This window comes from Cyanistes caeruleus, chromosome 1 (assembly GCF_971803275.1).
Source record: "Cyanistes caeruleus chromosome 1, bCyaCae1.hap1.1, whole genome shotgun sequence".
In the NCBI taxonomy this organism is placed as follows: Eukaryota; Metazoa; Chordata; class Aves; order Passeriformes; family Paridae; genus Cyanistes; species Cyanistes caeruleus.
Genome location: NC_141701.1, coordinates 150,247,685 through 150,263,539, shown reverse-complemented (window position 1 = coordinate 150,263,539; position 15,855 = coordinate 150,247,685). Strand labels below are relative to the sequence as shown.

Below are 15,855 nucleotides of genomic sequence, written 5' to 3'. Positions count from 1 at the left end.
TCCAGGGCAGGCTGGTGTCTTTCCAGACATTAGAGATAAATCTGCATGGGCAGGCAGGTAAAGCAAGAGCTCCAGAGCATCCTCATCCTGAAGGCCACAGAGGACACCCCAAGAGCCTAAACCAGCTCTGGATTCCTGCAGGCAGCTGAGATGAATTCAGCTCACGTGGAAGTTTTTGGGTCTCTTACTCTGCCTCAATTCCCACCAAACTCACGTTTCTCCTTACAGTGACTCTATTAAAAAAAACCCCAGAATTTTTCAAGGAACCTGCATCTTTCAAAATATTTCTGCATTTCATGAAAGTGCTTTTAAATAATCTTTATTTATTGTCCTGTATGAATTATAATTTAGTATCCGACACAACCTTGTGTTGTTTTGGTGTGTGGGGGGAGACAAGGTGTTTAAATCTAATTAAACAAGCTGAGCCTACCAAGCATCAGGGAAAGGAGATGACTTTGTAATCAAATGGAGGAGAGAAAAGAAACTTTAGAGCCCTCAAATGACAGCTGCTTGACTGATGTGACATCATTAGGTTTTCACGTTTAATGTTCAGATAAGCTTAAAAATGGAAAATGAAGGCAAGAGAACCCAAAGGCAAGTCATCAAGTGAAAAATAATGAACCAACGCCTTCAGAGAGCTTATTAAGCCATGGAGTTGTATTTATATAAACTGTTTTCCATATTAATGTGCACACAAATCCTTTCAGATTTATTGTAATGAAGCACAACATCTAAAATTTCCTTTGAAGGGAGCACAAAACAAGCTTCGGAAACAATTTTATCTCTATGGAATGTCTGAAGAGCAGTAACTGAGAAAGACTTTCTTTTAGGTTCCTATGCATCTTCCATTTTTAGGACATTTTTTAGGGAAAGACCTAAAAATGTTTCTTATCTGAACAACATCATATCATACTGAAGGTCTTTTTTCAGGCAAAGAAAAAAAAAAACAACAAAAAACCAAGATTCTTGAGGACAATTTACTCCTTTACTGAAGACAGGGAAGCGCCATTCATTCTTATCCCCCAAGAAAGATGGCAAAGAAAAAAAGACTTTTTCTAGTTAAGTAACTATGCTAAAATTTACTTTTGAAACCCCAATGTTGTTCCACAAAGCATTTCTAGACTAAAGTTATCAACCTGCTCTTTCCAAATACAAACTGTTAACGTTTAACAGGAGGCAATTTTGAAAAGGAATTTAACAAGAGGAATAATCACATCAAAGTCTGCAAGCTTAAAAATATTGATACTCAACCTAAAATATACCTTTTTTGACCAGGAATCCCTCAATTATCAGAGCTGAGTGTTTTACTTATGAGTAGAGGTAAATGTGTTTTTTCTAATTTCTATTAACAGAATGTGGTTACTAGAATTGCATTTTTTAAAGGTAACGAAGGAAAAATCTGGTTATCAGCACATAATTTTACATAGTGTTGGAATATGCACAAGTTAACAGAATTATGCAGAATATGTATTAGGAAAGCATGACAAGCACAAACACTCAAAAAACTTAATAATATAATCATCATAATCAAATAAAAAACCCTACTAAACAAAAGCCCCACTCATTTTCCTCCTGCAAAAACAACAAAACACCCCCCTCAAAAGTGAATCATAAATCATCATTTTTTAAAGAGTAAAACCATACAAGCCACCTCTAGATCTCACTCCCCCTTGAATACAATGTTCATCACTGTAATTTGCAGATAATCTGATGAGATTTGTGCACACACAAAGGCAAAGAATCTATTTTCTGGCCACTAAGAACTGAACATAAACCATATTTTTAGGGAAAAAAGCCACAAAGGAGGAACATCCATGGAGCACCAGCTTTAATCCAAATGAATGCCACAAGGAAATAGTGATCTCTAACATTTCCTACTGCAGGTCCCACTCACTCCTAGCCAGGATCAGATGGGGAACATGGATATGGATAATTTAGCAATACCATCTTTCTCATGAACAGCGCTTCTCTGTGTAAGAAAAGCTCCACTGTGGGATCACATCTACTCACATGAAAAATTGGGAACCATTGGTATGTTTCCCTCGGTTTGCCATTGACAAAAGGAACGCTCTGTCATGTTTGAGAATAAAGTTTTCATCTGTTTGAAGAAAAAATATGTTTGTCAGATTTTCCCTGGCAAGGGAGGCAGGTTGTTTTCTTAGTAACTTATGGATGCTCTAAGGAGAAATTCTGCTGCTGCTGGAGAAACGGGAACAGGTTGGAGGAAAAACAAGAATCAGGTTTAAACAAGTCTCTTCAAATTATAGTGGAGACAAAGCTTTGTTTCTTAGAGAAAATGGTGCTGAAACCGTGCAAGCATTTCTAATTAAAAATAATTCAAGTCCTTATGAATATCTTCAATAAACATTTGATTATGGATTTAAATGCTGAATTATTTGGGTAAGAACAAGGATTGGCAGAATTATTGACATTCTAAATCAAGAATTAACATACATGATACTGTTATTTACACTCCAGGTAGAAAGATTAGGAGAAAAAGCCATTTATTTCCCTGGCATGGCACACTAAAAGATACCACCTCTTCACTCAAAACTCCAAGTCTCAAAGCATAAAAGAAAAAAAACTTCTCTATATCTGAATCTAAGTATAAAAACCATTTAGACTAAACTGAACATGCATTTCATATTGCAGTGAATTAAAGAGGAGTTCTGGTTGTACATCAGAATATAAAACCAGATCTTCTCAATGTCATTTCCAAAGATAAAAATACCAATGTGAATGTACAAAGCTTTTAATTTTTAGATTGCATATCAAAACACAGTCCTGCATATTTAGCACTCACCGTGAGAAACAAACCCTGAGTAACTTTTTAGGAAATAGATCTATTCAAGCCTTTCCTTGACTAAAAACTTCAACATTTCCACATCAAACTATGGCTCTTTTTTAAGAGAAACTTAATTTCATGCATTTACCCAGAGCTACTTGCAACACACACAGAACCAGACACTGTAAATAAATATATTCACCGTCTTAACACTTGAATATCACATTAACCACCTGACTTTTTCAAAAAATAATTGTATGTCTTTAAACAAGCAATTTATAAACTCACAATTTTCCTTCCAACAGATTTTTACAAGAGGTAATTGTACATTTATTTACCATTTTTTTGCAAGGAAAATGACTTATGTAGCATATAAATAAAGTCAGAAATGAACCCTAAGCATACAAACCTTGAGTAGGGAAGGGGAGGAAAAGGGACATTAACAAAAAAAGAAATCACTGTTTAGAGCTGGAATTATGTAGATTCTCTTTCAAGAATAAGTCATTAACCCTCAGAAAGGTTAGACACAGAACTCTTCATTTCTCCAAGCAACACAGATATCCATCTACAAAGGGACTTAGCAGTTGTCTAAATATTTACTAGGGAGGGGACAAGGGAACAGAGTTTGCATTTGTGTTACTGAGCTTTTGTCTCTTACCTTTTCATTTTGCAAAAGACCACATTCTCTATAAACAAAAGAATATGTTGACAGTTTTAGGCAGGAAGATAGGAGTTTATTCATGAATAAAGTTGCCTAGCCTCCATGCTGAAAGTCATGTTTAACCAATTATGTTAGCCTTAATTATTGTCAATTTAAGTTAAATATTAACAAAAAAATTATCCGAAAGTCATGCATATAAAAGGAATTCTCATGCAACATTAGTTTCATGCAGAAGGTGATCTATGAGTGGACCTGTTTTCATTAAGTAGCTTGGGAATCAAGACTTGTTTATCTCGGAACTGAACAAAGAATCTGCAAAGACATATTTGCTCTTACCTTTGAAATAGCCACCATAAATAGATTCACCTCCTTTTCCATTACCTACATATTAAAAAGCAGTAATTAAAACTTTTTGTTTCATTTCTACAAAAGCTGTGCATAGCATTCTACCAGTCCTTGACTCTCAAAATAGGATATTCCCTCCTCAGGCTCATTTTATAAGGCCCAGGATTTCAGGACACAGTGAAAACAGACATTTTGGTAAAGACAGGTATTTCAGTAAAGGAACAAAAAATCTTGGAAAACTCCTTCTGGAGACTTTTAAAACACTTCTAGCTCATTATTTTAATTAATTATTATTTCTATTATTATTATTTAATTATTAATTTAACACTTATTCAAACAGTTACATTCCTGTACCAACAGAACATCACCAGTGTTACCTCTACCGCAGACACAAGTGAAAGGCAGTTAAGACTTGAGTTTGGATTTGAATTGTTTTAATAAGACAGAATATCATGAAACCCTCCAGCGAGGAGTTTTTAATACACTTCTCTAAACAAATATTACAACAGTTGAAATATTTTAGAACTTCAAAAATTAACAATGAAATGGGTGATCTATACCATACGTCACAGCAAGTGAAGTATTTTTATGGCACTATAAAATACTTTCATAATAATTCCCAAACAAATTTATGAACACATAAACGATAATATTTCTGTTCCATTTCAAACTCTGCAGTTTTAAAAGCCTATTTTACCTTCGCTGAAGTCCCCACCCTGAATCATGAAGTTTTTAACCACACGATGGAATGTGGTGCCTTTGTAGCACAGCTTCTTTCCAGTTGTTTTGCCAATTCCTTTTTCACCTGCAAAGAAGGTGAAACAAAAACAATCTACAGATTGTCACTGAACAAATTCCAAGGGTTTTCCCTCCCTAGTTCTAATGGATGTGGGAGCCATAACTAAAAGATAACACAGTCCTACCTGATGCCTTTTCACCATCCAGAAGGAGGATCTTTACAAGAGTGAAAATGGTTTCTTAAAAAAATTTCCTCCCCCCTCAAGAAGGAGTGTGTAAATCTACTCAGGATAATTTATAAAAAACACAGGAGTTCAGGATAATGGCAGGTTAACTATTTCCTATGGGTACAGCTACACTCCTATGCAGGTCACAGTATCCTTTTCAAACCACTCACACATCTGGATGTGCCAGATGATTCCCAGGAAAAAAGCCAGGAAAACAGGTTTCAACTCAGTTCCAATGTTATCCACACTTGTAAAAGTGGGATTGAGTTACTCCAAGCTTCCACACCTTCACCAATCCATGCACAATGTCAGGCCACCCTTTTACACCAGCTGCAGATCAGGTGGACTGGTGATTTTTGCATTAGTGGCCCCAAGCTTCATAAGCACTTTTTCCAAAATTTGGAAGAGAAGCTGCCCTGGGCTTGTGGATGAGGTCACAATGACCGGCAGGGCTGAGGTTTTATGCAGTAGGTCCATCAGGGATTTACACTGGTCAAGAAACACTGACTTGAGCTTCCCAGAAGAGGGGAGCTGGCAGAATTTGGCAATTAACAGTAAAAGGTTATAATAATAATAATATTATATACTGTGCATCAGTTAAAACCCCACATTATCCACATGTACAGCAGATGCTGTGTATCGAAACATGAATCAACAGGCTAAATAAGAGGACAAATAACTCAGTGTTCAGTTTTACCACATCACTGGTTATGGAATAGGTATTTGGCACTGTGTTAGAGGACATTTCACCAAATATTCTGCACTCTCAGGAATGCAGGTACACTCATTACCTGGAGCCAACACTCCCCTGCTGCAATCTATTATCCTGCCACCCCAAATGAACTGACGGCTCAGTCATCCCAAATTTGCCATTCCAAGCCCATCACTGCCAGGATGAGGGCAAAAGGCAGTTTGTGGCACGAAACCCACTCAGGGAATTGCTGTTTATCATCTTTCACTCATGGAATACAAGTTATTTACCTGGCTGTCCACACCCATAATCCCAATCCATGCCTCCACCTACCCCTTTTTCGTTTTCCACATGAGTTATGCAAGCAAAGCCGTTTATTACAGGGACATACTCCTCCCCAAAACATGCCCCTCATTGCTACAGCATTGAAAACATCTCATCAAACAATACCATGGAATATCTGCCTGCATGTTTGATCGTGTTTCAGGATGTCCCTGTGGAAAATCCCCTTAGAGAATGGGATCCTGCATGGCACTTGAACTGGTACTCTGAGGTGGGAGCTCTGGCTGTGGCCAGAAGTCACAGTCCCTTTTCTTATTCCCCTGTAGAGTACTGCCAGTACTTTCCCAGTCAGGTAAAAGACATAGCAGCTGTTCCACTGGCAAGACCTGCAGCACCTCCCTGAGCTCAGACACTTTTTCACAACAACCAGTAAAACTCCCGTAGCTCAGCCTCTCTTTTGTTTCAGGCCAAATACCAGCCTTGTTCTTTTTGCTCTAGACATGCATGAATTGTGTCTGGAAAAGAAAAATCATTGTCTTTGAGCCCCATCTACCTACACCCTTCTTGTCTAAGCAGCTCTTCCCAAGAACTGCAAATCCCTTGGAAATGGGATGGCAGAGGAGAAGCAGCTGCCCTGTTAATACCTGGGCTGGCAGCTCCGTGTGACCCACTTTGAATCAGGTGCCCGTTTGAGATCAGAAGGGAATCAGCTCCTGACAAAGCACCTCAGCAGATGGGCCTGTGTTTATTCCATAGGTGGGCAGCATCTGCAAGTCCAGCTGCTGGAATTTAAAAGCAGGAGCCTCTCTCTGTCTGGGTAGAAAGGACCTTTCCAGGGGCCAAATCCACTTCTGACAGCAATGCCAGAATCACTCTGTCCTCTTCCATCTGCCAAAAATACCCTGGCTTGATGATGGCTTTGTGAAGATTATATGGTCCAGAATGGGACAGCATCCCCTCTCCATTATAATTTATCTCCTCAGGTGGGCACAGCCCTTGCATAAGGCTGTGGTTTGTACTTGTACAACAAATAATTATTGTAAGCAACAATAAAAATCTGAAATAACAGCTACGCACCCGAGCACAAGCAAAGGAAGTTTTTACAAGTCTTCGGACAAATGTCTGAGAAGAGCTGAAACATAATTCGACCAACTAGAAAATAATTTAAAAAAAAATAATTAGAGTTTTAGAAATGTTTGGAATAAGAAAATTTGCATATAAATCAATCTGTATGTTCTAAAAATGTAATTTTCTAAGAAAAGGTTATTTTATCAAACAGAATAATAAAACATCTGAAGTATGCATATATAAAAACACACAGCAAGAAAGAAGAATAACCTAATTGAGAAAAAAAAAAAGAAGGCATTAAGTAATAACATTCCATCCAGTTTATCAGAAGTCCTAGAGAATCCATTGTGATTTGAACCTGGAAAGAAAGCTGATTTACTAAAGTAGTTTCATCATGTCAGATCTTTTCCATTTTGAAAATGATTTCTCATAAATACAGGTCCTCAGAGAACTGGAACAATTCCCTCCCCAATTACTGTGTTTATACAAATACATTAATAATCACATTTCCACAGTTTTCCCTGTGATCATTACCTACAAAGTCCAGCTGGCTTAGCTCCATATTGTGCTGAGGATTACAGCTGCATTGGCACTCTTGGCCTAAAATCCTTTAGTTTAAAAAACACAGATGAACCAAACAGTGAATAAAAGGCAGGCAGGACTAATGTTCCACTTGCCAGCTACTATGAACCAAATATTTTCTGTTTGCTACTGGTGATAGTTGTGCTATGTACCCTTCAAATCTATTAAAATACTGCTGAAGAGTGATTGAATATAAAGAAAACTGTTTTAAAACTGATTTTCATTCTCTATTTTCCAAGATACTGGGATGTATAGTACTGAAAAAACCCACAATAAACCATTCCCAAATGTATGAAATCTTTAAAATTGCTATCTCTGCAGGTTGCAAAATAATCCATAGGAGCTTCACTGTTGGGCAGGATTACAAGGAGACCAGTAATAATCTGTCAATGAGCACTACACTCTAGTGGTGCACACTGGTAAGACGTCATCATTTAAAAAAGTAACTACTCCAGGAATAACTTTTTTCTTTTCTTTAAAAAAAAAAAAAAAAAAAGTTCAAATGTATTTCATTCAATACTCAGTCACCAAAAAAATTTTGAGAGTCTCCTAAGAAACTCCATTCAATTTTAAGGCTCTGTCCAAATTTATGCAATTATAAGATGGTGAATTGTTGGTTCAGAAAGGAAGAAATAACATGACAGCACCAGTACTTGATCATCTTAGATAAAAATTCAAGATGGCTTGAGCTATTGAAAGGTCTGTATCTTATTAACAGCAGTAAGAATGTTCTCTAAGCATTCATCACTACAGCAGGAAAATCCAAAGGAAATGTGTAGGAGAGTGTCCAAAGAATGAAGAAACGGAATATTCAAAGATCTCCCATCAAACAGCAGTTCTGTAACTACCACTATGACAGGATGGTTATTTTCAAGTGAAGAAACGATTCTAAGATGTGAGGATTAAAGATTCCTACTAGGAACACAACAGAGAAGACAGTTTAGTAGAAGAGTCATCAATTTTCAATATAGCCCAGGAATTCAGGGGAACACAAATCCCATTCCTCTGCTGCAGAAGCACTGAAGTGAACAGTGATTGAGTGCTTTAGAGAGCCTTGTCCAGATTTTACAGAATCATGGGAGAGACTCCCAGAATGGTTTGCGTTGGAAGGGACTTTAAAGATCACCCAGTTCCAGCCCCCCGCCATGGACAGGGACACCTTCCACTATCCCAGGATGCTCCAAGCCCTGTCCAGCCTGGCCTTGGACACTTCCAGAGATCCAGGGGCAGTCATAGCTTCTCTGGAAACCTGTGCCAGGGCCCCAGCACCCTCACAGGAAGGAGTTTCTACCTAATATCCCATATAAACCCATTCTCCTTCAGATTAACACCACTGCCCCTTGTCCCATTGCTCCATGCCCATGTGAGTCCCCCTCCAGCTCTTTTTGGGCCCCCTCTAGGTCCTGGAAGAGACTCTAAGGTCTCTCTGGAGCCTTCTCTTCTCCAGGCTGAACAGCGCCAACTCTCTCTGTCTCTGCAGAAGATTTCTCCTGTACTCACTGTGTGAAATAACACACGACACTTTCCAGGGAAAAAGCTGTCACTACCCCCATTCTGCTCTCCAGCCCAGCTGCTGCTTCACCAAGGTGCCAGCTGCCAAGTAACTGAGGGCTGTTAGTCCCTGCAGGCTCCAGAAGGGACTTTCACCCTGAGGCATAAATTGGAGAAGGATTTTGCAGCAAGCCCTACTTACAAACCCACTGCATTTAACACCTGAAGCAGCAGACACCATCACTGTGGTGCTGCACTGGAAGAACTCTCTATGTTCTAGCAGATGACACGGCAGAAGATGGAAAGAGACGTTCATAACTAAGGTATCAGTTCCAGCAGTATTTTTCACCAGTGCTTTGTCAATAACAGAGTCTGCCAGGTGCTCATAAAATGACGGAATGATTCGTGCAGGAAAAGACCTTAAATCATCCAGTTCCGTGTGTAGGGTCACCTTCCACTAGATCAGGTTATTCCATGCCTGGTCCTTTTATGCCTTTTAATCCTACAAACTGCAATGCATATATACCCAACATCCAAAGATTACAGATTCAGTTTATAAGGTAAGGGCTGTCTCCTCCATAAAACCTGGAGCACTGCTTACCCAGCTCCATCCAGCCACAGAAAACGCTGCCGTCTGCTCCTCAGACACAAACCACACACTGTGCATCCATCTGCTGGGTTACTGTCTGCATTTTACTGCAACTGCATGAATACCATTAGCACTGAAAGGTTGTGTTTTCCACTGACAACCAGGCAATGAAATGTGCCAGGGAAAGATCAAACCCATTTTCACACCTTGGTCAAAGATGCAGGAAAGAACAGCTGCTAATAAAAAAAATTAGTAAAAGTATGTATGATTAGAACCTACAAATCTTTCTATTGCCTCATCCCTCACAAAAAAAGAAAAATCTCATTTTAAACTTGGAGTTGAGGTATATGCTGATATAACTCAGATAAAAAAAGCATTTGAGATGCTACTTATTTCCCCAGATTTAGACACCTCTTCTCTGAAAAGATCCACCTTCACTGCAGAGAATTTCCAAAGCTTTCCTCAGCTTCACTTCCCCAATGCAAAGGTTAAGCAATCTGATGAGGGAACAAGTTCTCTGTGACTAACCATAATATTTGCACAGTAAATTAAAATAAACAAACAGAAATCGCTAAAAAGAGGCAGTCAAGTAGGCAAAAGCTGCTCACAAACCTACCCAGAGTCCTCAGTTGTCTTTAACCAAGAAATGAGCCTGCACAGACACCACAATTCCAGGCTAAAGTAAAAACTGCTGGGATTACATTTGCCTGTTGTTTACAAAACAATAATTTGATAAAAGTATTATTTGTAAGCAGGCTTTGAACTTATTTTTTAAAGTATCAGAGTAAGTGGTGAAAGAAAAACATGCATTACCTACAGCAAGTGATGCCTATATAAAATCTAAGCTGTTTGAAAATTTCATTGAATGCTCTCTGCAGCTGACAAGCTCTACCAATTAGAGAAACCAGAAGGCAAAATCACCAAAAATAATCCAATTTCAGAACTCTGTCTTCAAACTAAAAGATTATTTTTTTTCTTTTGTTTTTGAACTCCTTAGCAATTTTCCAGTTGAGGAAGAACTAAGTACTTGATTCAAATTAAGTGGTAGAAACTAAGGGTAAGAATATCCATACCATAGTGAAATAAGGTTTCCTGCTAGCAAAGTTTATTAAAATAATCATTGATTTCAAATGTTTATAGTTCCAAAGGTAAATCCTCCAATTTAGCTGCTTAACCTTTTGGAAAACTACCTTAGCAGTCAAATACACATTGCTTCAAGCTATTTTCCAAATAATGTGAACTGTTTTGCTACATTTTATTGTGTTTGGACCACACAGGTATCAAGTTCAGCTATGCACTTCCAAAACAAACTTGGTTTTTGAAAACTGCATCTACTGCATTTTATCTTTTATCAATTTCCTAGAGTAAACCAAACAAGAGGTACTTTTCCCAGCCTATCAGCAGGAATATCCTGGTGAAGGAGAAAGCAGGAATTACAACCAGTGAGACAATGATGCACAGCCTAGGATGGCTGCCAAGGGCCCAAAGGCTCAGACAGATTTGCATACAAGTTTAAATAACAGCTCACTTAAAGGACCCTATTTGAATTTTATTAATTTGTTTATCCCTAAATCTAACGCTAGGGCATATGAATTTTTTTAAAAAAAATGTTTCAAAGTAGAAATGTGGCTACAGTTTTCAAGGAAATAAAACCTTAGTGTGGAACAAGAATAGATTTTATTTAAAATATGAGTTTCAAGAATGGATGTTCCAGTTTTCCTCAGGAGGGATCTATAGCCCTGACACATTAACACTGCCATGCCCCACCTGCACTCTTTGTAAGGAAAACCTCCAAAAACTTCTCTCCCCAGCTCTCTAAGCCCATTCTACCACAAATACCACCTGAATATCTCCATTTCCTTCTTCTGGGTCTCCACAAAACCAAACTTATTTCAGTCCTGCACACACCAAGCACTCCCTGGGTTGGTTTGCCAGGGATATGGAAGTGAGAGGCAGCACTTGGCCTTCCCCTGGCAGAAGAGGCTGATCAGTTTTTCTTTTATTTACTGATCTAACTTGTTCCAGACCTCAAGGTGAGACTCAGGGTATTTTATCCTGCACTGACAACAATTACACATGATTATTCTGAATAAAATTTTTATTGAATCAATTCCTTTTAAATCTGACCACCCCTGAGAGGGGTCTTCTCCATATGGGATCTCCCCTGGTTCCTGCTGTCCTACACAGAGTAGCTGCCCAGGGGTTCATCAACAGCCAAAGTTCTGGGTTCTATTTTCTGCCAATATACAACTTTTTCCCTTCTAAAGGCTAAAAGTTAATGTGAAGCCAGTTGAGAATAGTTTCTGTTTTTAGGAAAGGTAACAAAAACCCCACAAGGCATCACTGGGTCTATTACTGGAGGCACAATAAGGTGACTGTTGTAGGGAAGCTTATTTCACATAAATTCATAGCAGCTGAAATCCCAAAATACACCAACTTCAGGCTAAAGTGACTAGAAAGAGAGAAAAGTAAGACCAGACTGGCTGTTGTGAGAAGGGAGGCATCCCAGAAATGAAAGAAACTGAAGTTGAACAAATCAATGAGCCAGTGGTCAAACACTAACAGAAGACAGGAAAAAGAAAAAAAATAATAAAAAAAAAAATAAAGAAAAGAGATTTGATAAATTATTCTATGAATAAGAATAAAACAAAACAAAACTGAGTAAATTTACCAAACTTTATGATGGATGAAGCCAATCAGGGGATGGGGTGAGGAGGGGAGATGTGGGAAAAAGATCTTGGATGGCCACAGGAACTGCTACAACAGCCAACTGCATCTGTGACATCCTAGTGGGACATCTGTTCCAATTACCACGGTACCTGAAAGGCTGCAGCTTCACACAGATTTTGTCTCACAGAGTAAAGACAGAATTATTTAAATAGGCATCTGCTGCCATCCCAAAATTCTTGGAATACTGTAAGCAGTTTAATCCTGTGTGCACACTCTATGTGCCCAAATCCACTGGTGGGGGGCCCAAAGGAAGGGAGAAGCACTGTTTGTGCCAGTATCAAAATAAATGCCTCTTCCTGATTTGTTTTCCGTTTGCCCTTTAAAAATTATGAGCCACAACCTGCATTCATCATTAAAAAAAATGCTTAACGGGCAACTTATTTAAAAGCAGACTAAATTTAGCTTTAAAAAACACCAAGCCAACAAAGTTTGCTCCACTGCAAGAGGCAAGTACAAGCTGGCACTGAGTTTTATTCCAAGATTCTGTAGCTGTAATAAAACATGGACACAAAAGCTATAATAAAGCTTCTGGAAGCACAAGCAAAGCGTAGATATTCACTCCTGCATTTTCCAAGGGATCTTATTAGAGTTACACTGACCTGACTTTTAATTGCTACAGGTATCCTGGCACACCCTGGGCAAGCAAAGCCTGGAAGGGAAGAGCCAAGATTCGGCAGCTGCGTGGGGGGAATGTTTTTGGACTCGCAGCAACCTACAGTGTAAAAAAAAATGACAGTTTTGTGTTCTGCAGGCAAAAAGATGCTTCCAGTGCTGCAAGAGGCACGTCCCCTTCTCTCTGCATTTTATGGAGACGTTGGTTCCGCTTTTCAGTGTGCACAAGGTGGGGGCAAAGCCTTTTTTCTTGGCTAGCAGCAAAATGCAGGGCTGTTCTGCTCCCCATTTCTTCCTACATGTTCTAAAATTCAATAAGCGTATCAGCTTATTTATTGAAGTCAAAATAAAATGTTCATTTAGAGATCTGTTGGCAGCTTGAAAGTTAAAATGAATACCTCACTAGTGCCAGCATGTGAGCACATCTCTCAGAGTTAGTGCTTGGTGTCATCTGGAAGCACTGATTTACCACTTGATTCAGCTTTTGAAGGTCATCTTAGAGCTAAGAGAGCAACGTTTAAGCTTTTTAAATATATCCTTAAGTCCCAAGACAGAGTTACACAGTGAATCAATAAACAGGCACCAGAATAAAGTAGCATGACTAGACAGCACGCAAGTCCCAACACCAACATTTTACAAACTGGCATTTCTCCTGCAAAAATCCAAGCCATGAGTCAGGTGCAATGAAATCAGCAGGGCTCCAAGTTTGATGTGCAGCTGGGAGATTCCTGTTACTCTCAAGAGAAAATAAATGCAGACAGACACAAACAGAGCCAAAGCCCTGGGTGTGCTCCAGGTAAGCCAAGCTCTGCACCACCAAGAACAACCAACGCTGCAATTCCTCCCTGACAGCTCCATCAGCCACCAAACCCAAATAGGTTTGGGGGAAAACAAGGTAATCTACTTTCACTCGAGATGAACAGCTCAAGGCTGAGGAGGGGACGAGGCAGAAGGAAAGATTATGAAATGGGAGAAGCAACCTGTGCAGGGAGAGCAGAGAAAACAGCGCAGGAAGAGATCCTTCAGATGGAGCCAGAACAAAAAAAGCCACACTAAACCTAAAAAGATTAACAGCAAATAAGATTGAGAATGGACTGTCTTTGCTCTAAATCAACCCCATCCAACTACCATTCCTAACTGGAAACCCACCCAACCTGAAAAACAGTTTTAGTTGTCTCATTCCACAGTAAATTCCACCTGAAATTAAAGGAACGGAATGTGTCAAAACTCCATTTACATCACCACTTATCTCCTCACGGGAAGTATTCAGAAAACACAGTGTCAATCAAAATAACTCAGAGAGGAGTTACAACAGAACAGATTTACAGATATGCTCTAGCAGGTCTCTGAAGTTAGAACAGACCCTCTCTTTGTAACTGGTGAAAATAAAACGCTAAAAGGGTTTCAGTTGCATCTGAATGAGGCTGAAATTTGGAATCTCTGAGATATAAACTCTTAATTCAAAGGTTTTCAGAGAAACATTGAAGCACAAAATGAAAGTGAAAGCGTAATGAAGCCATCACATACATTCATTTTTCTAGAGACAAGTGGTAGCAAGATAAAGCACGAAGCATGTGTGAGACAACTAATATACATTGATAAATGTGTGTTCAAAGAGATGGATGACAAAATCTCCACTCCCATCTTTTTCAGAGAGGGGGAAAACACAAGAGGGAACCAAGCTGCTGTTCAGCATTAAAACTCAGTCTACTGCTTCTGGGCATTACACTTGTATAGGGAAAATCTGAGTTAAAAGATGGATTTATTTTAATTATTGGGGTTTTTTTTAACAGGCCAGCTGGTGAGGTGTTCTGTGCTTCTATGATTGAATGCCCAGTTCTTCCTTTACATTCAGAAGACGCATTTTGAGCAGGACAAGCAAAGACTTAGCCCAGATGACCTCCTAAGTTCCTTCCCAATTTTAATTACTGTATCATTAAAAATACTTATAGGAGTAAATATCAGTTCCTCACAGCCTGCCCCGATTTTCCAGAGTTTACAGAAGTGGAATAACAAAGGTATAATAGAAAAGGTATAATACACCACCAGACGGCTTTCTACCTTCAGAACAGCGCTTATCAGTTCTACCGAACCTTTATATTCATGTGTGCAAATAAATATCGACCTCAAGGGAGAATAAGGAGCATCCAGCACCCCAGAAAACATCCGAAGTTATTAAAAAGTAACTCAGAAATAACGCATCAATGGCCAAACTCGCTGCTAGCAGCTTGGGCCCATTATGCAGGCAAAAACGTGATTTAAAAGCCCCAAACACAGCCTTACCTGGCTCCCTGTTGATCTCTATCTCGAAGAAGCACTGGGGCCGGTCCTGCACCCCCATGGCCGCCCCTCGGCCTCGCCACCTGGACACAAAGCAGAGAAGGAGCCCCCGCGGTCCCTCCCTCCTTCCCTCCCTCCTCACCCAGGGGTTCAATTACAGCGGGGCGGCTCCGCCTCAGCCCCGACCCCGGCGGCGGGGGAAACTCGCTCTGAGGGGAAGCGGCTCCTGCCGCGAACACGCAGCCGAGCTCGGCGCCGTCAGTGCGGCCCATCCCCTCCCTCCAGCCGCTCCCCATCCCTCCCCATCGCTCCCTTCTCCCGGGGTTTTACCTGGCGGCTCCAGCGCTTTGTCCCCTCACGGCGCGCCCCCCTCAGCCCCCGCTGCCCCCCCGCCCCGCCGCCAGGCGGCGCCGCCGCCCCCGGCCGCCATTACCCGCCCGGCCTCAATGGCCGCGCCAGGCCCCGCCCCCTTCCCGCCCTGCCCGCCGCGCTTTCCCGCCCTCTGCGTGAGGGGCAGGGGGGGGCGGTGCCGTGAGGGGACGCGTGAGCGACCTCCCCCGAGCCGCGTTTCAAATGATGAATGTTTCAATAATTATAATAATAATAGTGTGAGAAATAAATCCAACTCTTAACTCGTACTTTGCCGGGATGGGGCGGAAAGGGAGTGGCGTCAGGAGGGCAAGGGGGCTCCGCTTCTAGATATGGCGTGACCGAGCTTACTCGTTGCCGCGTTTAAAACGATGAATGCTTAAAAAAAAAAAAAAAAAAAAAATT

The 15,855-nt window shown here is 40.3% G+C and overlaps 1 protein-coding gene across 11 annotated transcripts in view; it reads right to left on the bottom strand.

The window, feature by feature from the left end:
- The window catches only part of NKTR (natural killer cell triggering receptor), a 36,869-nt gene extending 21,340 nt beyond the window's left edge, over positions 1–15,529 (bottom strand). For 2 of the 11 annotated variants that reach the window (XM_086867069.1, XM_086867076.1), the window contains exons 1-6: positions 15,412–15,461; positions 15,085–15,164; positions 6,807–6,881; positions 4,489–4,596; positions 3,783–3,827; positions 2,011–2,098 (exon numbers count right to left, since the gene is read on the bottom strand). In XM_086867069.1, the coding sequence (XP_086723195.1) occupies positions 2,011–2,098; positions 3,783–3,827; positions 4,489–4,596; positions 6,807–6,881; positions 15,085–15,142 (374 nt within the window). In that variant the 5' untranslated portion in view covers positions 15,143–15,164; positions 15,412–15,461. The other 9 variants (XM_023922028.2, XM_023922030.2, XM_023922027.2 and 6 more) reach the window with 7 other exon arrangements.
- Between the last annotated feature and the right edge of the window lie 326 nt (positions 15,530–15,855).